Source organism: Varroa destructor, unplaced genomic scaffold, assembly GCF_002443255.2.
Source record: "Varroa destructor unplaced genomic scaffold, Vdes_3.0 BEIS01000001.1, whole genome shotgun sequence".
Taxonomy (NCBI): Eukaryota; Metazoa; Arthropoda; class Arachnida; order Mesostigmata; family Varroidae; genus Varroa; species Varroa destructor.
The window spans coordinates 2,905,077-2,927,883 of NW_019211454.1; the positions used below are offsets into that span (position 1 = coordinate 2,905,077).

Genomic DNA, 22,807 nt, shown 5'->3' on the forward strand with positions numbered 1-22,807 from the left:
TTGGCCATTCGCAGTTTCGTTCGTAAATTACCATCTTTGAACATCATCACATTACTATGAAGCTTGACCTCATTGAAATGCTGATGAAAATCTACGTTTAATTTTAAAAACCATCACTTTCTTCAGGGTCGATTGTTTGACTGGAAACGGAAAAAGGCGAATGATAGATTTAAAGTTGAAGCAAAGCTTTTAATTTACTTAACGTATGAAAATATATGGTAAGTTATTTTATGTAAATCTTACATTTTATGGTAGTTAACTAAATCATAAGGTGAGTTCTGTGCTGGTGATCCTAAGTCCATTTATGTGAAGTTATACAAATACATAAACCTCTTTGGACACTTCTGAAGGTTTATTGAAGACATTAGATAGCCGTCTGAGGTGCTTTCGTATACAACGGTAACTGCCCGAAATATACTACCTTGACGATTAGGATGTTGGTGTATGAAAAAAGAATTATTAGTATGAAAATGCGTAGATGCGAACCTTACACCGAACTCATGAGGGGAATATAATAGAAGTCTACAACAAGACGGCTTCGTGGGCCTAGAAACTTCGTAAGGTCAAGATTCATTGACGTTTACCTACTTTTCAGTATAATTAGTTATTCATGTTTATCTACCTGTTTATCGACGCTGCAATACATCGCACGGTATTTGAAAGGGAACACATCTTTGCAATGGTAGTTCCATGTTAAAATAAACGATACAGATAATGTAAACAACATAAAACATTTCTTATTTATTTTGATTAAATCAAACTTAGTAAGATATTCGAATACACAACCGGAAACAACGAGTGGATATATACAAAAGTGCTTGGCCGCGCGAGCTTCACAGAAGCAGCCTTTTTATGGCCGAACTTTAGTCTACAATAGCTGGAAGTAATGAAAACCTTTTTCAAGGGAAATATTAGGAAAGGTCACTGATGAAGATACTTTTCCGATAAAGTAAGAATCATTTTTCAGGAAATCCTGCCGATCTGTGCAATCCATACATCTATGAACTATCCCCAATTTGGTAAGTTCACATATATTATGTATAATAAACAAAAACAAAATAATACAACGTCATGGCATGTTTCTTCCATCCCTTGAGACAGACGCACATATAATATGTACATTTAATTAATTGTGTGATTCGTTAGGTAACGTTAGACAGACGATGTTAGGTGAGCCTTTCACACAAAATAGTGAACCGCAATAGTGCTGCTATCGGCGCAAAAATAATTATTGACAATTATACTCTATAATTTTTTTAAGGAGCCTTAACTGAAGGTTTCGTCAGCGAACGCTTGTTCGACCAAGAAGTACGTAAGTCCGGTTGCTTGCAATGGGCAGCGGGGACGGCAGCATCGGTCAAGTTCTACATTGGCCTCCGCCGGCTGGTAATAACTTGAGCGCTGTCTTCAGCACTGGCGGCGTGCTTCGATACTCGAACAAAGTAACTAATAACTACGATCAACAAAAATGTCTTCAATTTAATTATGAAGGGTGTGAATATGTATGTATAAATAAAATGTCATTTATCGAAGTTGTTTGTTAGCACTGACCGCAGCTTACACTGTTGCACACATACGATATTCATTGAATTGTTATAGCTTTCCACCCACCCGCGCTGATCCTGGTGAACTCGTCCTATCCAGTTCTGTCGATTTGTTGCTTTAGAAATGTGGGTAGACTCCTTGGTACTTTAACACGCCTTTGTGGCGGAAAGCTCTAAGGTATCGAATATTTCTATAGATGCTTTAAAGGAAGAATCCCCACTTGTCTGGGATGAGTATCTAGAAGAAGACCGTAAGGACTTTTCATTGTCAGCGTGGTGTTTATCACTGTTAATGCCGAGTGACAGTTAACCGTAGTGGCCATAAATTTAACACTTGACCCTTGCTTACGCTTAAAATTTAGAATAATCCTTTTTTTTTTAGACGAATATATTATTTTTTATGATATACATGAATGAGTCAATTGGGCTATGGAGTATGTGTTGGATAGTAATTTATCTGCGCGCATCTTTTTCCATTCGCTGCTGACCTTCTTTAATGGTTCGTTTACAGAGGAGGCCTAGTTGCGATACACGAATAGTTTAGCTGAACCATTTCGGGCCAATCTGCCCGGGTACAAGTCCGCGGGCCCGTTGCCCATTGTGACGTTCGCCCTCTGGATTGCTGCCGTTGTGACTGCCGTTATAGTTGCTACGTTGTTGATTGCTGGGGGGATGCTCATGTCTATGCTCCTCAATATGATTACCTCTTTGGTGATATCGTTCGCTCGTAGCGTAAGCCTGACCGCCTGTATTGCAAGGCAAAAGACCAAGGTAGATATAATCGATTAGATAAAAGACACAGCTTCTCCGTAACGTGTTAAGGGCTAGCATAGATTTATCATATCGACAATGTACAGTGCCGAAATTATCAAAGTAGCAGTAGCAGCTTAAGACGTCCACCTCTATACTCGTTTACCATTGTTGGCAGCGGGCTTGCTCCAGGCCCCGTTCGAACTGTGTTGCATATATTTGGGAGTAATAGCCTTCCATGATCCGTGCTCAATCACAGGTGACTGCCATCTGTAAATATGTGACAAGTCGTCAAAAATCACTAAAACACAACTGAAATCCATCAACTTGGCGAAGACTACGTCAACGGTCGGCATAACAATAAATCTTCTAGCTTCTAACATTCCGTCTTCACAATTTTCGGTTATTTATTTCTTATACTGGGTAACTGGTAAATATTAATTTATAGACCGTATGTTACATTATACACCAAGCTAACTAAACAAGTTAAGCGTTCTCAAAGTGGAAAAAACTTTTGTCTACGTTTCACGTACTGCAAACGTAGACTAGCTTACTAGAGTTGTGCACGCTAACAAAGCACAATTATATGTATGCTTTTTCTTGATGATGATCATGATCATGCGCGTGCTTGGAAGAATTTGTGCTTTTAGAGAGGGCTCTTACTCGTGCTGGCGTTGCTGTTCCCGGCGCTCATCGCGGTAAAGTGGTTGTTGATGTTGAACTGTCTTCGTGCTTCCTCCAAGAGGTAAGTAAACAACCTTGACGTTGGCACGAGGAGGGATCCTCACGGGAGGTGCAATCTGATTTTGTGGCTGGAAATGTACAGGCGGCCCCTGAGGTGCATGTCGTTGGTGGGCACCATGGAAATCTTGATGAGCAGGCGGACCAGATGTTTCGAAGTTGTCTCTCGGCTCGTGTTGCTGTTGTTGAATATGTTGAATCGGAGGGGGACTTGGAGGAACGTCAATGTGTTGAGGAGAGCCTGTGTCAATTTCAGGTAAAATCTAATTTACAAATTTACCCAATGGAATTAAATGATGATATGGCAATTCGTGCAATATTAGTTACTATCTTTATATTTTGATACAACTATAAACTAAGCGTAAACCAATGCATAAGGTAGTTATCGGTTTAGAGCTCATAGATTTCTTAACTTATACCTCTAAGCCGATAGTAGGAGCAGGTGTTAAACAATGATATAATATCACTGATGACTTTGGATTTTGCTGATGACAACAATCTATTCGAGTAAGCCATAACGGTGAGTAATATATATATATATATATATATATATATATATATATATATATATATATATATATAGCGAAAGTGATTAATTTCGTACTGCTTATATAAAAAATGGGTCTCTTAGAACATGCTTAGAATTATTACCTCGACTATAGTCCTTACCAGTGTAACAACTGTTTTGTAGTAGTATCACAATGTTTAGTGAATCAGTAAAAAGATGCAACACGCTTGGCTGGTATTTTACGGCGTTAATCAGTACAGCTCCTTACCCTGGTGCTGTTCTTGAACCGTATGTTGTTGTTGCAGTTGGGGACGTTGTTGCAGCTGGGGATGTTGTTGCAGCTGGGGATGTTGTTGCAGCTGGGGATGTTGTTGCAGCTGGGGATGTTGTGGCAGCTGGGGATGTTGTTGCAGCTGGGGATGTTGTTGCAGCTGGGGATGTTGTTGTAGCTGGGGATGTTGTTGTAGCTGGGGATGTTGTTCCAGCTGGGGATGTTGTTCCAGCTGGGAATGCTGTTGCTCCTGGGGATGTTGCTCCGGGGGATGTTCTTGCTGCTGATGCTGTGGAATGTTTTGATTGCTATTCGAGTTTAGCCAGGGAGCGGGCCCGCCTCGTTGATAAGCGGCCAACTGATCAGCCGTCACGCGGATTACTTTCCAACCCGGAGGAATGTTTCCAATGGGACTAGATTCTCCTTGGGTTCCGGCAGGTTGCACTAGTGCCTGGGAAACCTAACAATATGAAGTACTCCTGCGTTAGGTGCCACGCGGTACTATACAATGCAACAGATACAGAGAATTTTAAGTAAGAAGGTACCCTTCATATCTACTCTTAAGGAACATTATTTCCACCGGTCTGTATGTAGTTATTTATGTTTAACCGCTTTAATTGGAAAAGGTCGATTGGCTGCCAACTTTTGTCGTTACACATAGCGAAGCCAAAAACAGTTGCCGAAAAAATCCGAAAGTCTGGAATTTAACTAATTCACTTTTAGGTAATGGCCTTTTATTGGTGATTTAAGCCTGGGGAAGCGAACTTGTCGCTAGACGGCTTATTCATAATCTTAGTTTAAGTCAAGAACATACTATTCAGATTTGTGTCTATGCTCAACTTTGTCTTTTATGCCCTGCCGCTTATAGGCGTTATACAGACTCGTCCAATTTCACCTACAGGCAATGGCTGCTGTTGCTGCTGATAGTGAACCGATATAGGATGCGCTTGTTGCACATGAGACCGTTGATGAACGACTTGATGCTGCTGTACATGTTCGGGAGATGTATTTATTTGCTGGCCGCCTTGTTGGGCCTGAGCCTGCCCTTGTTCGGGCTTGGCCTCCTCTTCATCTTGGAGCTGGAACTGAGGAGTGTTGTCCTGGCGAAGAGGATATGCAAGAGAAGACGAAGCGAAACAAACAATGGGCCATATCAGTTCACATGCTGCTTCTATGTACAGAGACTAGCAAAATTTCAGTTGCTTTGAAAGTACCTAAGCTTAAAATTGAAAGCAAAAAAAAATAAAGTAACATGTATAAACTTCATAAAAAAGCCGTTTGCCTTTCTCGTTTATGAATACATTTATCTGTCCAGCGTTCACGAAGCTAGAAATAAATATATAAATAAGAACAAAATATATATATATATATATATATATATATATATATATATATATATAACACTTATTCTTTTGAACTCTTCTTACTAAGGCTAATTACGTTTTGTGAGAACGATTACAACGATGCTATAGCTATGCAGATCGTCAGCGTGTGTTTCCGAAGTTCTTACTTAAACAAAATGAAAAAAAAATGATAGTAGTTTTGTGCGATTCATTTACTTAGAAGTCGCTCTTGCTGCTTTTACTACCGCACAATTTGTAGGGTCGTCATTATGTACATACATAGAATCTGTGTACGACTGTTCTGTAATGTGAATGTCGATCAACGAAGTGGTCACCCGGCCACATGCCCTTTACCTCCGGTGGCTGACCCTGACCCCCCACCTCCCCCCGAAAACTGCCATTTTACCAGCATCGTTCATTATCATTGCTTTATCTACAGGTATCACTTTCTTTTTGCCCCGGTTTCTCCATTCGCCTTAATATGCCAAAGATAACAGCTGGACGCAACGAAGTTACCGATACCGGTATCATCTCGACCGTCATCTTAGCCACGAAGGCCCCTTCAAAAGTAACTTGTTTCAAACGTGTTTAGCTTACCGTGCGATGACCATTTGCCGCTTTAAACGACGACAGCTCTAGCTAAGTAGCAAAAATGAAGGCGGTTGCAATAAAATGTAGCAGTGGTCATAGTAGGAGATGGAATAATTTCGAAAAAAATTGCGCGAAAATCGTCGCTCCGAAATTCGATTCATTTTTCTAACGTTATTTTCATACCGATTAATGCTTGTGTTGTTGGATTCTTTATGGCTGTACAACTGTACAATTAGCATTGTACCAGGCTGTACCTATACAATCTGAACTATACCAGTAGAAACGTCTTCGCACGGATCGTAACAGCTCGAGACGAATCACGAGATAAATTCATATAAATGCATTTTAATGACAAATAAATGCTCTCCAACGAATCCAGTATTACGAAGGTGATTCGAAGTTGTAGCGGACTGAATGAGAGAATTCCTCTAAGGCTATACTTCTCACCAATCTATCTGTAGCAATTTTCAAGACATAAAAGGACGCATGAGCAACAACATTGGTAAAGTGCCTACACTGAAGCTTTTCCGACAAATTCAGCGGATTTTAATGGCTCAATAATGGCGAAAACTTGTCAAAGCACTTTCCCGAACAATCATCAAAAACGACAGTTTTTTGGCACTTGCATTTCTGTTGCACCGCACTAGTTTATTGCATTGGATCCGGCTAGTACAACATTGCAAGCTTTGCAACGGCGCTGGCAAGTTCTTTACAGTGACCCCGGCAATCTTACTTAGAACGGTCCACACTAACGGATCAACTGTTACTAGATCTATTCAACAATAACAATAGCAATGAATCAACAATAGTAATCAGGAGCAGCAACTGTCGACGGCGGGCACGACATCATACGTATACAATTAGACGAGCAATAAGATCTGCAAGGGTCAGTCACAAGACGCGCACGCATCGGTAAATTATCGTCAAACGAACAGTGTGCTACGTAGGCGTCAATGAAAAGACTAGAATATAGAAGTTACAGGTTATTTACGTAGACTGGCCCCCTGTTGCCTATGTTCCGCTATCATCACAACCAGGGAACGTGTGCCGCTATAACAATGAATAGTAGTTCATTAGGAGACGCCACGCTTCCAGGTTTTGCTCAACCCACAAGAAGCAAAAAAGAAAGAGGAATAGAGAAGCAGGCTGATAAGAAGATCGAGCGTGATGATTACTCTTATTATATTGAACGTGGCGACGCTGTGGTCAGTAATTAATCGATTCGTGGATGAAATCCATTATTAAGATCGATCAACCGTCGTTCACAGCATATTCAAATTATTCGAAAGAGACAAATGTCGAAATATCGGATGTGAGTATATCGATTTGGCCTCATTGGTTGACAGATGACCGTTTAGAAAAGGAATCACAAATGAAGATTGCTCATTTTGTTATTTAGCTTCAACCTGCCGCATTTTTTGAATATGATCGTCACCGTTTTACAAGAGAGCATTACTGCGTGTATATCTTATTCATTCTGTAGTGTTTAGAACGGGACGTTATGGGAATTGTCTTCCTAGCCCAAGCGGATCAGCGGCACATGTTGCAATCCCTCTTTATTATTACTTTGCTTTTTACATATCAAACGCTTCTTATATTCTGTATGTATATGACACAAATAATCTACGTTATGAACATATATATATATATATTCATCGTGCACTGAATCGACATTGGCGCAGAGCCTTTTCGCTTTCTTAGGTTGATTTGTGGCTGTAAGGAGATGCTTAGGATATCGCTACGGGCTTATAGTACAACAAAATTGCCATTCTACACATTACTAGGAAAAAAATGAAGAATGTTACCAACACAAGTCAGATATAATGTCAGCATCTATACAATATATAGGTATAATTCCGATATAGCAATGCTTGGCAAGTGACCTCTTGTAGTCGGCCACTATTTTTGCAATTTAGTTTTTTTACGTCTCGTCCGTTTTAAGTTCAGAAGTCGCTTAGTTCTCTTAACTACGACTATTTCCAATGTTTTTCACCCTGCTCACGTTGTTCCCCAATCGACACAACCTCTTGCCCCTTAGTCGCTCTCACCTACGATACGGTCACAGAGACAAGGGCATATATATATGCCCTATATATATATATATATATGGTGTTTTTTTTATATGGGGCTAGCATTTTTTTCTCAGAATTTTTTATGCTTAGGTGATCAGCACGAGATACATGACTCATGACATTCTAGCCAAGCACCAGTGGGGCCCCAAACACTAAAATCGATCTGTTTTTCGTTTGAATCACTTAGACGGAAATATCTTGTACAATATTATGATATGTAGGCAGTGTGAGGGACCAGTTGTTGTTTTGTTTAGCGGGGGCAACGGTAGCCTCACCTACGATACCCCAACCCCGCAGCATTAATAGTATTATAACGTCGGCTAATCACCACAGACACAGCAACAGGATGGTAAAACGCACCAAAAAGGAAAATACCTACTATCGAAAGGAAAGATAACAGCGGTAGGCCCTTTCTAAACTCGGTTGTTGATGTGGCTTGTATATAAGCTGGCAGTGCACGTGCGCGTACTGCTGTCAATGACGATGTTTGTGTGATAACTTAATTCGGCTGCACGTAACCGAGCTAAGAGAGTACCGAATATGCTAACTCTTTGAAGGGTTTCCACCTATTCCAGCAATGGAACATCGTATTTTGATATGACTATATCATTTTTATTGTTTAAATTATTATTAATTTTATTGTCATTGTTTGGTTTCTAACTTCAGGCTGTGGCTACTCAGCGGTAAATACGTGCGGCGCTCGGTCGTCAGCGGAAATAGCTATGTGGGTATTCATTCAAATATTATAAGTGGCATGATCGTTGTACGATTTTTTAGGTTAACGCAGCTAACACTGAATCATAAAAACCAACGCGATACCAGCAAAGGAAGCCCGTTCCGCTATCGTTGCTGACAGAGGTCAGCTGGCAATGTCATCATATTCAACGTGACAGCACCGTCAATATTCACACCTCCCACACTGCCATCGCCAATAGCAAACGACCAACTCCCGCCTGAACATGTTCAGTTATTTCCCTCTGTCCCCCTGCCTCTCTTTCGTCACTTTTTTTAGGATACTCATCTAATTTTATTCGTTCTACGATAATCTTTTTTTATGAATCTCGAAGATGAATAGTCACAGATGACCGATGCGTTCCCTGCAGACCGCTAAGAATGAAAGCCTGCTGAGGACTTTACCGTGATCCGAGCTTGAGTTGGCCCCAAGGGGCATAACGTTGAAAGATTCACCGTCACATTATGGAACGTTGATATAGAATGGCTTCCATCATGTCATTGTAGGGGAAGTGAGGTCTGAATAAGCACAGCTTAAACAAGCATACAGATTACCTCAGGTACAGCAGTAACAAGTGTCATATATGTACATATATAATCGGTATGGCATCATTAGAGCTAAGCTCAAAAACAAAAACTAATGGCGCAATAAACCCAAGCACCGGACGCTGAGAAGATAGTCATGGTCGGCGGCGTCGATTTTGTTTGTCAGTGAACTAGGACTGAGTGGTGGAACGGCCAGATATGCTATAACGGGTTATCTCTCATCGGCAAAAGGACTGAGACAGCGTTGACACTATTATGAACCCGTCCAACGAACAAAGATTCCATTCATATGTCTAGGGGGAAATAGGGATGATATAACTGGCTAGGTGTTTTCGGCGACTCGACATGACCGTGATGACTATGGCAGGTCAAACTGTGTCGTGAATGATACACGACAAACTTTGGTCGTTAGCATTACATATGCTATGGTAATCGATTTGTTGATAATTTGAATGTATTTAAACACATGCTTGGCACATCGGTCGCTGTCTTTACACGATACCAAACATTCGTACGCACCTTTAACGAAGCTGCGTGCAACAGATAAGGGCTGTCTGGTATTGTTGAGTTGCGCAAAATGTACGTTTTGCCACGATGACTATGCGCCTGTTGCACCTGTGTAACGCTATCAAACAATTCGCGGCTTATTGGATTAGAGATAGGCTAAGCCTAGGTCTGATCCATGATGAAGCCTAAGTGACTGAATGTAACCGTCTAGCTCTAATGGTTCTTTCCAGATTTTGCTCATATAATACATAAACATTTGTATTTTATATAAAGGCATCCACTGGTAAGTCTTTCTTCTGTTTCGAGTTCGGCAAAGGCTAGCATGACAAAGCGTCGACAACATAGCTGATCAGCTTTCGATTATATACATTTGTTGCCGACTATCAAAGCTTCAGCTTGTTTAAATAATGACTTGAACTTTTTATTCTACATCTAAAGATGTATTAATCCATTGAATATTTTGTTTGCAAGTGACAACACGTAGAGCGATCCCACTTACACTTCGACTTATTACGAAATACCCTCAAGATGGGGTACACTTCAATTTTACGGAAAGCAAGGAGTGCCTGCGCACCTCGGCAAGACGTTCTTCAAGCGAAGCTAAACGTCAGTGTCGAGGCTTGCTGTACAAGGAAGCTAGGTCTACCGTTTGTGAAAAGAGGTGCAGTGCAAACTTTTCTAGTAACATGTGCCATGTCTTCTTGGGAAACGATGCCCTGATACATATTTTGCGTTCATTAGAATTATATCCCGTATCTGACATCCTTGTTGCTCGTCTCTGAACGATCAATGCTACTGCTGCCGATAATGAAAAAGTGAATCCTGTTGGTTAATTAGTTTGTTCGGTTTGATCATCTACCGTGTGTCAACCAGGTGTGCCTTAGGCTAGTGCCGAACTTGAACCGATTACCTTTAGTCTTTATTGTTGCTATGGCTACCGAATGACCGAAAGGTTTGCTAATTTTCACCTCACCTTTGGAACAACGATCACTTCTTTGTTTGGAATTGTAACGATACATTTTAGATTCTTTACAATGGGTGACAACACAGAACTGCGACAAACGAAGCAAACAACAGCAAATGCTGTCTTCGCTGCCTTGGTGATGTCAGCAAAAATGCCCCTGCCGCTCGATGTCGTCCTCGCACTTAATCACATCCCTACTGTTCCCTTACATTCTTGCTGTTTGCCCCTTGTTCATATCTTGTCTTAAGACAGTCATATTGTCTCTACAATGTAGAGATATCGATCACCGTGACCAGGTCACGGCTGCACAAGGTCGTTCGTCGTTGTGTTTGAAAACTATTTTTGCCTCTATCGCATTTGCCTCTCTCGAGTCAATTCTATCCCGTATTTTTCCTCGATAACTTAAAAAAAACCTTCGTCGCTATTGCGATATTGTCAACAGCGGCTGAGAACAGCTAGAATCAGGAAAGCTGCAACCTTTCGCCACCTATGGTAACGGACAGTAATTAGGTTAGGCGGTCATTGAAGCAAACAATAATAACAACGACGAGTGTAGGAACGGATACCCGTATACTGTTAGCGTACATAAGCATGTCTTCGTACATTACTACGCACGTGTATGTTTGTTTGTCGTATGGAAATGGACGCTATGATTCAGAGACATTGATTTACAAAGACGATAATCTGCGGTCTGTCAACCTATGTAAATGAATATCAAAGTGAACAGTAAAAATTTTCTACCATCTTTGACTCTAAGGCTATTATAATGAGTCCGACATTAGGACATCCTCTCCAATCGGCATAAATCGGCGTTAAATTCCGCACATACACAGAGTTGGGTATCGTTCACAGTATGGGATCCACGAGAGACTGAATTCCCAGATGCTGTTAATTACCCAATACGTTGCATCTGTTATAGGATAACGACATATTACACAGCCTCGTCACTAGAGCATGCTTTGACCGATACGGTAACGTGAGTTCACCGTCACAGAACGGGTACTCGGAAGGCCGGGCGCGTCGACCATCACAGCTGCTTCCCATACTGTCCAGGCGTGCCTATTCGTATTATGACAATACACGCACTTCGCGAAATCGGCGAGCGACTTCGTTCGATAGACTGCTGCTTTGTGCTGTCTTCGTGCGAAGCCTACCTATTCTTTTATACTAAAGTATATATGACGACGGCCAGTATAATGCTATCGCCAACTGGCCTTGCGTTGCGATGAGATGCGACCAAGTCGAAACGGCTCGATCAGATCCGCCGACAGGTCGTAATTGACTGCAAAATGAGTAAAAATAGTGGGGATCTCCCCTTATTAATGACTCTTCTTGGAAAAAGAAGGTTATTGCTCACATAAGTATCCATGTGTCTACGCTAATAGTTGTCGCAGAATTTGTAGCTAGTATTGTAGTCACTAACATTTAAATCGCTGATTTTTTAGTATTAAGCATTGCGCTGCTACGCTCAGATGTTATCTGTTCGTCCAGACAACTATCGCTGGGAAATGTAAAGCATTTTCATAGAAAATACATTTTCCTGCTAACTGTTCGGGTTACTGGAGGGTGACCAGCAGCGAGCCGATGGCGTTCAATAATGTTAATAGATTTTTAGTGTAGTATCTTAAAATCTCTGGGACAATTGCGATGACGTATTGCAATACTTTTACAAATAAGTTTTCAGCAGGCCGGATCGTTTCATCAAAAACTGTTGCTAGAACTTCAAACTACACTTCAGATAGGTGATATTAACGAACTTCGAATAATGGACACTTACAAGTTATAATGTGTCAAATAGGGGAACAATCTGTATGTAAGAATAGGAACTGTAACACAGGCGCCACGTACTCACTAAACTCACCCGTAGTCGCAATCGTGGATGAAGTAGTCGTTGCGTGTACTGTAGGCCAAGCTCGGTTTTCGGTTCAAATTATAGAGCTGGGAAATATTTAGAATATATATATATATATATATATTAAAACAAAAAATATTAAAACCCTTCACGGGTTTACAATAATATTTCAATATACCGAAATACGACGGTTTAACTCTAAACGTTTTTTCAGTCGTTCGTGCATTTAATGGGTAGTGTGGTACATGGATTTGGTCAAATTGCAATATGATAATTATTTATCCGAAGTAAAATAACCCCTATTTCTATAGTGTTGTATAATAAATATAATAATTTTCGACAATGGCTTGCTAAAAATTACTGCCCTTATGTAGTGACATTATCCAAGTGAAGTAACGTTCTCACGACCGAAACTCCGTCCACTATATACTCAATCTACCGTTGATATCTCCTCCCTAAGATATATGTTTATGGATTAACTAGTCAGTCTCTTTTTACCCACATCGCAACTTTTCCCGAAGTATCTTTAGTCTAACACGCACCTAAAAGTTAGAAGATTTCGGGTTCTGTCCAAACGCATCCGGGTATCGAAGCTAACGGACTTTCTCATCAGACAGAAAACAATCTCAAATTGTATGGCGTTCTTTTACACTAGCTATTGTCGTTTATGTGCCAGATGACAGCAGTCTTGATTAGAGCTTTTATCATTGGGCAGAATCACCAGCTGCGTGTCAGACATTTATAGCGATAAAACGAATAGACTATCTTCATTCAGTTTTGAGTCGTTTGTGAGACACGCACTATATGTTTATTTGTGTAGAATCATCGGCTCCTTACAACGTTGCTAATGATCGAATATCGGCGATGACCAAGACATCGGCCCTGTTTGTTTAGGCAACGAATGCAAGGTCCTGCTACCATTATTATCATTGCTCTTTAACGGTTCGCTATTCGTAACGAAAAATGCCTACACGAGTCTATTTGTTAGCATTTGGTCACTTCGATTGCACAAGGGTGCTCCATTAGCCGCCCCGACCAACCACCCGAATCGAGATATAGACAACTATCGCCATGCAGAGGCAAAACGGTTAGAACGCAGAAACTGAATATACCCTGGCGTTATAGTTACGGTGATACGGGTATCGTTGGCGAAACAGGAGCGATCTAAAAAAAATAGACGACCAGTAAAACATCTGAACCCCGCAAATTTTGCGGATGGTCCCTGAGTCATCTATCAGACCACTGGAAGACCATAGAACCGTACAATCTGACCATCGGTACCGCCGTCGCCTACTTGTGTTTATCTATTCGTGCACCTCTTCGTATGTCGTACGATCATCCTTGAAAGCGGTTAACAAGCTGATGACAAATCATACGGCACATTCTTATATCTAAGCGTATGGATGTCAATGGACATCGACACAATACAGATATTGGTTGCTATAGCCTAATTTAACCTTATGGACCTTTCAGTCTTTCGGACTACTTTTCTCTACGGCGAAGCCATATTATTCACTGACTCAGTGAAACTGATTTATTATTGAGCCTTGCTATTGCCTTATCTATGGCCTGCATATTCAATATCGGTTGAGCCAATCATCCTATTCAACCACTCCTGATTTGTTTTTTTCACTCGTTCTTTTCGCTTGTAGCTGCTCGTACGTAGCCCTGCCGCCCTCGGACCTCCGACTCCTGGTGCAGTTGTACTAAGCTAACCCCAGTCGAAATGCTTCTGCAATCATAACTAATGATTCTTCTTTCAGTCCCATCTAGGTCTCCCTGGGTCCTTTTCCCTGTTCCCTGTAATGTCAAATAATCAGCGGTCATCGCATGCAGTTTTAAGCTATTCGTATCCATGAGATCCAATCAACGTGCTTAGCGTGAATGTGGTTTCAATCTGTCTCGTCTCCATTTGTTCGTACGCCGGCAGTCATGGTACTGATCAGATCACTATGAATAATGGCGGATAAACCAGTGTTAGTAAAAGACAGACTGTTTCAGAGAAGCGGGAATAAACGGTAGATAGAAGGCAAGCGAGTATGACCGGTCTAACCATCAAGTCGTATCTCTCTCTCTCTCTCTGCTTACATAACTAAGAGTCAATAGCGTACGCGTTTGTGTTTGTGTGTGGGAGAGCGTGTTGATGTCTAGTCGATGGTCGTCATCAATTGCGCGCCGAAATTAAATTGCTGTCTGACGCCTAGATGCTGCCGAAATGTAATTACACTTTTGGATACTTCACGTAAGTAAACGCGCGCTAAAAAACCTATGTGTCTAGATGGCCAATTCTCTGAAGTAGATCACGGGAATCGCTTGCTTCTTCTCACTGAACAATAGTTGACGACGGCGGTAAGCACATGTCAAATATCAAGCGGGCCATAAACGTGACAAATAGCCAAACCATAAGCGGACGACAACGGAAAAGCTTTAGGGGCCACATCAGGAAAAAGGTCAAATCTGACATCAGCAAAAAAATCACCAAAAAGTCGTAGTAGCGCTGAATAGTAAAATTTATAAACGAATATATAGATATGTATACGCATTTATTTACGAGGAGATCGTTGCGTACTGAAAAAAAACAAGAGGAGAGATAAGCAGATCGAGTGGAAGGGAACGATGTACTATAGGTAATCTGACATAATAAAGGCGCAGCCACATTGACTTTAGCTTCAGACATTTGTTTAGCCCTTCGATCGGCTTATATTGTGTGCTCACGGATTCTATTAGCGTCGTAAGCAGTGAATTTTGTTTTGTCATCTATTTTCACCATTCCGTCACCCTACGATTCGTTTGAGGGCAAAACCCCCTACTCGCGAATCAGAGAGGCATACGATCTTAGTATCCTGTAGTATAATACATTTAAGAGCATGCATAAACCATCACATTGTCCAGGCAAGTGGTGCGCATATAACGTTATCTATAGACAGCCATAAATTAACTGCAGCATTAACTCGAAAAATAATAAATGTACAGTTCACTGTCGATAAATATGCCCCCATTCGTAACTCTACCTGATACTTAAATAATCCCTGAGTTGAATTTCATCGATTCTCCTAGTTAATCTTCACTATCGCTACGCCTAGCGTACGTATTTGGCCGGCATGAATATCACCACACTTCAAACCCGCAACGTATTGGCCTACGGGCAATGCGTTTCAAGCAATGTATTGGTACCAAGAACCTTCAGATTTTCCCAACGCATTTCGCTTTTGTGCATAGCTCGTGAGGCATAGAAACAGCTAACTCATATCTGTGTACAGCAATAATAATGGAGAGATAAGCATATTTCCCAATGGAACATGTCACACATTCATGGCTATTCACAACGCTTCAAGTGTCGTTCATTACCCCGCTGAGTGGGCAATTTTACAACCTCATTTAAACGGACGATGATCTCATTGGCCTATTGTATCAGCGGTTCGTATTAGTAGTCCGCAACGAATCCGGCGTTAGAAGAACGTAGCAATGCCAGGGTTCGATCCGTATACAGTTTGCCCTATCTGCTGTGGGCAGCTAATTTTTTTTTTGAAAACGCATAAGCAATTTCAGTCACACGTTCCTTCTCACGTCACACTGCTATTCCTTATTCGTCTCGTTGCCAATTGAATCTTGATTTCCACAAATTGAACCTTCACGCATACGAAATAAGAGGTGTCCCCTTCGACACAATAGCACAGCGTAGATAAAATGTCTAGCCATATTATTAGCGTCGTTTTCTTTTTTGGGCAACCGATAAGTAAAACGCATTTTTGGCACATATTTATATCCAAAAAAGGCAAACAAGCTTATTTTATGGCCGTCGCTGTCTGGCTGAATAAAGCGAATATTTGTCAGAGCGCTGCTCTCTGCCAGACGTTGATTACAGACCTAATCATATTGCTGGCTTTATTCAACACGTGTCGATCTAATGTTGAAGATTGTCGCTTTAATTCATCTATTTATGAAGGGTTTTTTTCGCTTATTCCCATCTGAATCAGCGATACGGCAGTGATTCATGAGTAACTAATAAACAAAGCTTCGCTATTATGTTCAGGTTACTTTACCAACCGTTGCCTATTCTACTTTCGCCAATGGACCTTTTTATTTTATCCGTCGACCTCCCTAATTACACACAGGATTAACTGTGATACATGTATATTTGATATATTTGTTTGCATTACTATTCTTCTTCTGTCTCCAATCGTACTCACATCAGCCCGATTGATTTTTTCCTCTTTACCGTAGTCGGCGGAGAAAGCATTCTATATCTTTACATTGCCACGACGGATCTGACGTCACCGAAGTGTCATCGATGCGCAACATGTTTTATACATTGTACTGAGTAAAAGTGCCTGTGTACATGTGTACAAAAAACGACATGTGTACATGCTTTAATAACATCAAACGATACTAAATATTACATTCCAGATCTAGACGAGCGTTTAGTAAAAACGGCAATGAGCGTTACAAAAAACAATAAAAAAAAAATAAACAACGTTAATAATTGTTTCCAAGTAACTTATTTTCGTGTTACGTGGCACCAACAACGACAAGGTCGAGCTGGCAACAGGTTTTCATTATTTTGTCTTTGTTGACGCTCACCGTAAGAACGGCAGTGATACCATCCGTAATGGTGATGACGAAGTCGGTTCTGGTGATGAGGACGACGTCGCGAAGAAAAAATTTTGCGAAGAGGCTTGACAAGGGGACAAGCCAGTTGTCAGTTAAATATCGCAGAAGCAGAAGCAGCAGTAGTAGGTCAAACCGACGCAAAGCGCCCGATTACAATAACCGTCAACAATAAAATGCACACGGAGAAAGTACAGGAGAGTTAGTTGAAAAGGTCTGAGGGAAAGTTCTGAATTTTTCCCATTTAGAATTATTTTTGACCTGGCGTAACATACGCAACAAGTCTCCGTCTGACGTTGACACATAGTTCACGTTCAGTCATGATGAGAGCGCTGCTGCTGCCATTTCTACCGTGGTCACCGCCAGAACTGCCCGCATCGCATCTCTCCATGCAAACACATGGGGGCACATACTTACTTATTTGCTCCTATAAATGCACATATAGCATCTACAGATCCAGGAATAGGTAGCGACTCGAAAAGTTAATCGTCGACTCCTGATACCAGCACTGTAAAAGCGCTTCAGTTGGTCCGAGATAACAAAGACACGAAGAAAAAACACGAAGACAACAACGACGAAGAAAAAAAAATTTTTTATAACCTTCTGTCTTTTTTATCCCCTTCACCTCGCTCTTCCTCGAGATAGCCTGCTCGATGCCTGCCTACCTGTCTGCCTCTCTGTCGACCTGACTGCTAGCTACTTGACTCGGCTTCCCAATTGTCATTTTGCCTGAGCAAACGAGTTCCTTTTGTTCTGAACATGATAACATCGCCACCGCTTAAAAGCTGTTTGTCAGGGAGCACCTGGACAAAAGCGAGACCGCATCTGATTCTTCTCTGAAGTAGTGACATAAAACAGGACGATGCTTTCTATTTTCCTACTGAATGTAAAAGTCGGAGAGCTGATCGCCGAGAAATTGTCGGCGGCAGGAGAAACGTCGAGGTATTTTTTTAGTAGGTCAGAGGCAGCCAGTAAACTGCTTGGCTCGTGCTTCTCAAGTCAATTATAGTCGTGAATTACTGTAATTGTGACGGGTAGCTTCGTAAAATTCCTCAATAAGTGAAAGTTATATTTAACGATCTCGAACATCTGAAGCGTATTATGAAATTCTATGTTGTTTAAGCTGAGCTGTTACATCTGTGTTAAGCTGATGGTTGTCAGAGGATTATAGTAACTGCCATAAATCTAGCTGTCTGTGTGTGTTCGGAAATGGTCTTTTCTATTTCTGTTGCGACTGGACCGCCTTATAATGAGCTTTGATTTTTCAAATATGCAATTTTTAACCGGTTATGTTCTAGGTAAGACATGAAGTGAGCTAGCACTTCCTTAAACCTGCCAAATCAGCTTATCCTAGCTGACTATAAAACGTTAGAGTTTAACAACAGAAATCGAATCGGCCTTACCTTGAGAAACTGATGGATGGCTGCGGGTAATCCCCCTGGGATGATACTACCTCCTTCAGATGCTGGTACAGGATTTGTCTGTGGCTCAGACTGTTGCTGTACGGCCTGTTTAATTTGTTCGTGGCCCGTGCCGACCGGAACCTCAATTGTTTTTTGACCATTCTGTCCAATTAGCTGAACTTCCTCCGAAACATGTGCAAAACGGAACGGACCATGCTGGTAAGTTGGCATATTCTGTGGGATCTCAAGTTTGTTATTTGGAAGTTGCAGGACCGGCGGGCCTTGCTGTCCGCCTTGAGAAGGATCCCCCCGGAGAAGCCGGATTCCTTGCGAGCCTTGGAGTTTTTCTTGGTTGAAATGTTGTGGCTGCGACGTGTCAGTCTGCACGGCACCAGCACTTAGCCCGGGGATATTTACCGGCTTTCCCGAAGCAATAGAGCTGAACTGGTTCGCATCAATTTGGATGGCCTGCCACCCGGGCGGTAAACGTAGACCGCTTAGATTCGGGCTTGGTTCGGGCCCTCCAGAAGGCCCTAGCGGAAGTGGTCCCTGAGGCCTTCGGTGGATTTGTGCACTGGCGAATAAGTTGTCCAGGCGTATATTAGTACCAGGGAAAACACGAGGTCCGCGTGGTCCCCCAGGCACGCCACCTGCAATCAGTTTAGAAACGCATAAGTACGGTGTTAATAATCAGTTAAAAGATTATTAACTTTATTTTCTTACTCTATTGTAAGCACTATTGAAGAGAAGATCAGTGCCGAGCGCCATTTCGGATTCTTTCTTATGTTCTGCTACGTAAAAAGCTCGTTTTATCCTATATATATATATATATATATTTCGATACAGTGTTAGAGAAACGGGAGCGCCCCTTCCTAAATAACCTGAGCATATGAGTGTTTGTTTGCGGTACTTATATTCGCATGTCAGAACCTAGTAAATAATTGCGGCTCCTATGGGTGTGAGTATACTCGTTGACTTACACGATTCATTGAACGTCTGGGCGCGCTATTCTTCATGTTACTAATTAACGCTAGACTTTCAGCTTAACCAGCCATATAACCGGTAAACTAAAATATACAAGGTAAAATGTGCAAAACCTAATCTCTTTCGCATTATCGAAAAGCGGCTTTTAGTAGCTTGCTGGCCGCTAATTAGCTAAATAAAGCTCTTCACTTATAAGATAACACAGTCCTTCAGTAGGTGGTCTTCGCCTCAAAAGAATAAAACCGGTACTACTAGAATACTTTTGATCAAGACGCGAGTGAAACTTCGTAGTTAGTAACATTGGACTTAAACACCATATTTCCTCTACCATAATAGTAAACATAGACAATTCTATCTATTCCACAAGTATACCTGACAGGCCGTAATTACTGCGCATCCAATGGGAATCTAGTCAAAATTATTGATTAAAATAAGGTTATATCAGAACAAAAAGGCCCAGTAGTGTATCGCGTATTAAAAGAGTGTTTATAACCACGTGCTAAACAATAGTTTGCCCCATGGTCTTGTTTATTTAGCACCAATGGAATGTGTAGCACTTGATTCACGAGCGTCCTTGACCATCGTTTGTGAGAACGACTGTTGCTGTTATTGCTGCTGTCGCAGGCCCAATTGTGTCTACAAGGGCCTCAGCAATGGCCCCACAGGACCATAGTCGTAGTAACGGCCACTATCGCGATAATGTGATAACGTCTGCAACAACATTCTTTCAGTTTTCTATTATTTCAACAGCGGTTACCACAGCCATCGCCACATGCTCATGCCACTGCCGCTGCTGTTGATAATCTGTGATGGTTCAACCCTGCGCTTTTGCAGTTGAATCTGTCGCTAGAGATTTCACAGTTTAAAATGAACCGAAGGGGGCGCCGCTTCGATCGGTCCGTTGTGCGGAGAGGCAAGACAGCTCCTAATTGAAAAATATAACACCCCCGTCCTGAACGACTCTTCCACATACCAAGACACATTTGCGTGAAGTGACTACAGACAGTGAATGAGTAAATAGAGAAACACAATTTTTCGCCGCAGTTACGGCAATGAACGAGAATAACCGCCTCATCATATACCCACAGTCCACTTAGCTATAACGTTAGCCATTAAACGACATCTAGAACGGTCGTCATCTTCGTCACAAAACAGCAGCGCTACCAGCAATAACAAAACCAAAACAATTGTAGGGTAGGACAGGACGAATGGTGACATTGTTTTGTCCAGGCCCTCGATATGATGCAAAGTTGACCTGTGTTTATAAGCCTGCGTGGCTTTGTACTCATCCATTTATCTCTATTTCATGAATGAACGTTGTCCAACATTATTGTCTATGTGTGAACTGACATTGAATCAAAGTGAAGACGTCTAGTCGTTTTATTGTGGGTTTCAGAAGACGTTCTGCTTTCGACACTTACCATTCGTATAGTGTGGTCAACCAATCGCTTCTGATACCCATTTTGCCTCTGTCGTTCGTGTTACTTTAGATGTTTTTGTTGTTGCCTCTGTTATGCATTAATTTACCGATGTTTATACAAGTATACACACAACATGCTGGTATACAAAGGCGGAACGTAAGAGAAGACCCGAGCCGAAGGCGACGACGATAGCTAAGGGTTTTTGTTAAATCTGTAAATGACACCCAAAGGACGTAACATTGTATCATGTCGTATGATGTCATTGTCTCAGCAAATTTTAAGAAATGATAGAAGCGCCAACAAGTTTTCTAAAAGTGGCAACGTTTTCATTTTCTGATTCATGGACTTTCTCTTTAGTTCACCTATCGTTGGGCGAATAGTATACGTATAGTCAATGGCAGCGCGAATGTTGACTCCGCAGACCGTACCTTGAAACTTATCGAAATAGTAAGATTTCAAGACAGACCAGTGATAAGGAATCGAAAATTCTAGCTTTGACTCATGTTTCCATTGGCTTCTATAATCATCATGATCGGAAACATTGCTTGCTTATAGGAGCATCATAGTAAATTGGAAGATACTTTTTAAGAGGCTCGCGACTTCATAACCCTGCCTTGACGTTGTCCTCCAGCATCGACCACTAAATTTGCAGAAATCCAAATATTTAAACCTAGCTGATTTTAGCATGTTAGTACTACTCCGCAAAGCATCGTGACTAGCACGCAGTTAAGGAAATAATTAAGTCTTAATAGGTTAGGTCTGTTTTGACAAGCTGATATCCTAAATACTTAAGGATATGCATCTTCCATTTGTAAATTCCAAAGCCAGCATATTATTGTGCCAATGCATATCTTTAAATATTGCAGTTAGGTATAAAAAAAAACAGACAGACAGAAGATACATATATCAATTTTTGTGTTATTAAAGAAAAGCTTCAATGTAAGACAAACTGTGTGTGTACAGGGTATCCTCGGAGGGGCATAGACGAGACACGCTTGGCTTTTGCATATCCCTCTGCGTATGTACGTGTCTTTAAGGCGTTGGGTGTTAAATATATACAGCTAATACTGGTAAGCCAGATACAGGCCTGAACGGGATCTAATAAAGTCACTTGTCTGGATCCAAGCATACTGTTTTCCTTCTGTGTTCCCCTACGGTAAAAACATATAAAATACGCAGATTATTTGCGCTTATTCCCTCGTATCAAATCGTAAACTGATTGGACAACAAAGCCATAGGTTACCCCACCGTATACTCGAAAAGTAAAAACATTGCACGCGAGTATAATAAATAACAAAAAAGCATCAACGCCTGCTCGAAATACGCTAACTGAACGTTAGTCCTGCAACTATATCCACAATCTTAGCAAGTGCTGAACACATCATCATTCTATAAAAATATATATATGTTTGTTCTCCTGTTTGTTTGTTGTGTCCTGATAGATGCCGTCGTGACATAAATTCAATCGATCTCTGAAAATGCAATTAATAGTGGTCAAGTAAACAAGCGTTACGCTTTAATGCGTTGTTTACTGATTCGAAAAGTTTCTGGATCAAAATAGCCGTTTGTTTTCTCGGTTAGGCGGAGGGTGGGCGGCGGCTGCGGGTGAAGTCAGCGGCCAGTTAGTCTTAAATACAAACAAGTACAACGGTCAATTTGCGTCAATAGAATGATTTGTCGCCCTATATGCTTAACACGCGAGCGCCAGGTGGCACAAGGTGGACGGCGCCGTTAAAAGATTTGAAATTAGGAACCGGTAAATATCACTTCTGTTGTTGGTGCTGGAGCTATGGTTATCGTCGCAATCTGGAAAGAAAATTTCAGTGAAGGCCTCATCGGGGCAGACGTTCGATCCGCCTGAACAAATGGGCGGAAGTTAAGAGAAAAAAAGGTCTGATTGCCACCGCTTCCGAAACCTCACCAAGCCAAGCGCGTTGACCGTACACTGTGGCCATATCGATTTGATGGTC

At 41.4% G+C, this 22,807-nt stretch overlaps 1 protein-coding gene and 2 long non-coding RNA genes across 9 annotated transcripts in view; 2 read left to right on the top strand and 1 right to left on the bottom strand.

Annotated features, from left to right (window-relative positions):
• Positions 1 to 717: 717 nt before the first annotated feature.
• LOC111249894 (uncharacterized) overlaps positions 718 to 22,807 on the bottom strand; it is a 75,296-nt gene continuing 53,206 nt past the window's right edge. For all 6 annotated transcript variants that reach the window (XM_086982389.1, XM_022804359.2, XM_086982381.1 and 3 more), the window contains 6 exons: positions 18,433 to 19,082; positions 4,714 to 4,914; positions 3,812 to 4,274; positions 2,958 to 3,276; positions 2,461 to 2,564; positions 718 to 2,290 (listed from right to left, as the gene is read on the bottom strand). In XM_086982389.1, the coding sequence (XP_086838515.1) occupies positions 2,085 to 2,290; positions 2,461 to 2,564; positions 2,958 to 3,276; positions 3,812 to 4,274; positions 4,714 to 4,914; positions 18,433 to 19,082 (1,943 nt within the window). In that variant the 3' untranslated portion in view covers positions 718 to 2,084. The remainder of the gene's footprint in view (positions 2,291 to 2,460; positions 2,565 to 2,957; positions 3,277 to 3,811; positions 4,275 to 4,713; positions 4,915 to 18,432; positions 19,083 to 22,807) is intronic.
• Positions 2,285 to 4,853, top strand: LOC147758136 (uncharacterized). Of its 2 annotated transcripts, none has more exons than XR_015322926.1 (3): positions 2,285 to 2,642; positions 2,930 to 3,291; positions 4,716 to 4,853. It is a non-coding gene; the product is annotated as an uncharacterized LOC147758136 (long non-coding RNA). The 2 variants fall into 2 exon arrangements; XR_015322923.1 differs by having other exon boundaries at positions 2,945 to 3,291.
• Positions 9,667 to 22,807, top strand: part of LOC147758137 (uncharacterized) — a 29,098-nt gene continuing 15,957 nt past the window's right edge. Inside the window, exons 1-2 of the long non-coding RNA XR_015322927.1 lie at positions 9,667 to 9,888; positions 10,077 to 10,266. This is a non-coding gene — a long non-coding RNA (uncharacterized LOC147758137). The remainder of the gene's footprint in view (positions 9,889 to 10,076; positions 10,267 to 22,807) is intronic.